Source organism: Poecilia latipinna, unplaced genomic scaffold (assembly GCF_001443285.1).
Source record: "Poecilia latipinna isolate Pla-1442-1.1 unplaced genomic scaffold, P_latipinna-1.0 Scaffold21, whole genome shotgun sequence".
NCBI classification, from domain to species: Eukaryota; Metazoa; Chordata; class Actinopteri; order Cyprinodontiformes; family Poeciliidae; genus Poecilia; species Poecilia latipinna.
In genome coordinates this window covers 651,331-654,644 of record NW_015112637.1, presented here as the reverse complement: position 1 = coordinate 654,644, position 3,314 = coordinate 651,331, and the positions used below count along the sequence as shown (strand labels likewise).

Here is a 3,314-nt window from a genome sequence, read left to right as displayed (position 1 = left end):
CGGCAGATTTAGGAAACTCAATTCACCCGTTAGACGGAGAGCTGGTAGCACATCTCCCTCCTTTGACAAGGGGAAGTAGAGAGAAAGAAGGGGGGGGGGGGGGGGTGGTGCAACAACACTGTAGAAATCATTTTTTTTCTCATTACTCATTACCACATGCACATTCAATAATGTCCCCACTGCCCAATTTTCTATTTATTTTGTTGTCAGACTGAGGAAAAAGGTTATTTAAAAACCTCTTCTGACGCCATTTTTATCCTGTAGAGCAAGCACTATTTAGTAGATGCTGATAGATGGGCCAGGTGGAAGGCAGGGTTCTATTTTTACAGTGCAAATGATGAAGGTGTAGATGGATATCAGTTCTCATTGTAGCTTCATGGATCCATGAGTGAAAGCAAAGACAAATGTGAAGCTATTGTGTCATATAGCATGAACACTGACTTTTGAAGAATGGGTTACTTTCTTGGAAAAATATTTTCAGAAAGCAAAGCAGAGTGTTGGGCACTTACCACATTGCAGAACAGTCAAAGTTGACTAAAAGAAACTTGTGTGGGTTGAAGTTGAAAGAGTCTGCATACTTTAAAATAAAGACAAAATTATTTATTGTGCAACATCATTCCTTGATTCACGTGAATAGAATCTTACAAAAGTATTTACACCCCTTAAACTTTAACAATTACTGGGTTTCAGTCAGGTGACCTGGATGACGCCAAAATGCAGATGGAGGGCCAGAAGGGGATTTCTCCGATTCAAAACAGAGCAAAATTGATCACAAGTAGCTAATGCACTAAATAGGCTGGAACAGCCAAGGTATCTCGAAAAAATACCCGTATATTTAGGATATGATCCTTATTATCTCGGTAAAAAAAAGACTTCTCTTACAGTCTTGAGGATTTACCTGCATCGAGGCGATCCACATAACTAACTACCTGGATGTATTTAGTTTCAAGTTGGGCCCGGTGAGTAGTGAATTGTGCTATTTTAAGTAATTTTAGTCTGATGAGGATGCTATCGCTAACAACGAACTAACTCATGTTATTTTATGAGCTTTAGTCTCCTGGTAAATAATTTATTTAGCTTCCCAAATTCATGCTGTATGTTAATGTTGAGTCGCTGAAGGATGCTGTATTCAGGTCCAATCGAGGTCAACGATTCGCACCCATCTACAGAAACCGTCATCTGAAACCCAGCAATATTTAACATTTATACGTCAAAGTTATGTATTTTACTTGGCTTTTTTGAGATTGACAAACACAAGGTAGTCCAAAACAAGGAATAATAGACAGCTTTTAAAATGTTTTACTAGTAATAATCATAAAAGAGTGGAATAAATTTGTATTTAACCTCTTTTACTCTGTCATAGCAAAACCAAACCAAACCAAACTCAGTGTAACTATCCCCAGAAGTTACAAAATAAAGTCCTCCTGTGGGCAATTTATTCTCAGTTCTTTGAAGGCATCAATGGTTTGTTAAAGAACCACTGAACAAACCGCATCCTGGATCTGCAGTGACTTCCTGCAGATCCAGGAAGTCACTAAACAGATCAGGGATGAAGGGGTGTACTAATTTAAACAAAATAATCCCAACTCTGAAATATGGTGGTGAAAGCATCTTGCTGTAGGGACGCACCAAGAACTTTCATAAATAAAGTTCTTTCAGATGCTTTATTTCTAAAAGAACATGAAAAAACATAAGATCTGGTTAAAGTTTTGTATTTTGTATTGGTCTTATCACATGAAATCCCAATAAAACATACTGTCGTTCGAAGTTGAAATGCAAATAAATATATTTTGTAAAAACAAAATATATAACTTCATCCATCTCAGTGGTTGCAAAGGAAATCCAGTCACCAACATTAATGTCTAGACTAAAGGGGACCCAACTTATTTGCAATGCAAAAGAGGAAAATCCAGTCGGCAGCTTGAAGAGTGCACTAGATACCATTCCTTCCTCGCTTAGAGATGAGTTATTTCCAATCTGCTTCCATCTTTTTGTTACCTATCTTTTGTAATATCCTTTCCTCTACCGCCACAAATGCAATAACACAATGCAGAGACAATGTGATTTAGATTCCTGGCTGACAGTTGCCATGCTGACTGACTCAAAGGATGCTGGTTGCCTCCTTATGCATCACTCATATCCTAGCAACCAGACAGTCAGGGAGGTGTCGTTCTGATGCAAAAAGGACCTGGATTCTACCTCATGTTCCAACCCAACACTGCAATACTGTTTTATGCTCTCAGCTCTGAGATGAAAAAAATATATAGACTTTGACAACAAATATTGCAAAATGGAAAAGAGCAAAATTACAGAACAACATTCAAACTTAAAGTGTATTTGCGTTCTACCAGTCAAAGAAAAGATCAAACTGTTGGTGCTTTTAACATCAAGACAGCCTTCTCCTATCTCCTTAGACTGCTCTTTGAACTGGTGTGTCTAATAAACGGTGATATATAAAGGTCCAACGCTGCCTCAGGAAATTACTTTGTCCTTATCTCTGCATCTCTGCACAGCGAGGGGAGCAACAGCTGCTTGAGTAGAATCAAAAGGCACATTTATGGACTGCGTCTTATGCCGATTGTTTGCCCCGTTGCTCTGCTTTGCATGCGTCCTCCTTGACATTAGTCCATCCTTGACGTTATGCCCTTTTCAAGGACCATAAAGTCAGTGTTTTGTCGCAACAATCCAATAACAGGTAATTCTTAGGCAATTGAACAGAAAGTGTTTTTCCTTGTTAGTAGTCGGAGACAGGCTGTCCCTATGACAATGGATGAGTACTCCTACTTGTGACCATGATGAACAAAAGAGTAATTTTGTTTGAATATTTAATATTATTGTATTTTTACTAGGAGGTTTATTGATGCAGCTTGATTATTATATTATGTTATGCAAAACTGGTAATTTCGCAGTGGGCTATGTAGTTCCCTGCATTCATACTGTTTGTACATTTCATTTAGTCAGACTACAACCAAAAATCTTGTTACATTTCAATAGGATTTCTCCTTAGAGAAAAGGTGAAAGTGAAGCATAATTGTGAAGGGGAAGGAAAACGATTCATGGTTTTTGGTGCATCTTCTAATACAGGTGTTTTACACTATGTCTCTAACAGTTCTACACAGCCACAAACTAAATGGTTTGGATGGAGAGTGTCTGTGAATTATCATTTTCGAGTCATGTAATATATTGTCAATTTGATTGAGGCTTGGACTTTGACATATTAATATTCTTTTAGACAGTGGTGGTACTGTACTTAAGTACAATTTTTGTGTATCTGTACTTTACTTAAGCAGATTTAATAATGGGTACTTTCTACT

At 37.7% G+C, this 3,314-nt stretch overlaps 1 protein-coding gene across 1 annotated transcript in view; it reads right to left on the bottom strand.

The window, feature by feature from the left end:
- The window catches only part of ddc (dopa decarboxylase), a 26,388-nt gene that overhangs the window by 10,861 nt on the left and 12,213 nt on the right, over positions 1 to 3,314 (bottom strand). Inside the window, exon 9 of the mRNA XM_015035870.1 lies at positions 510 to 577. Within this exon, the coding sequence (XP_014891356.1) occupies positions 510 to 577 (68 nt within the window). The remainder of the gene's footprint in view (positions 1 to 509; positions 578 to 3,314) is intronic.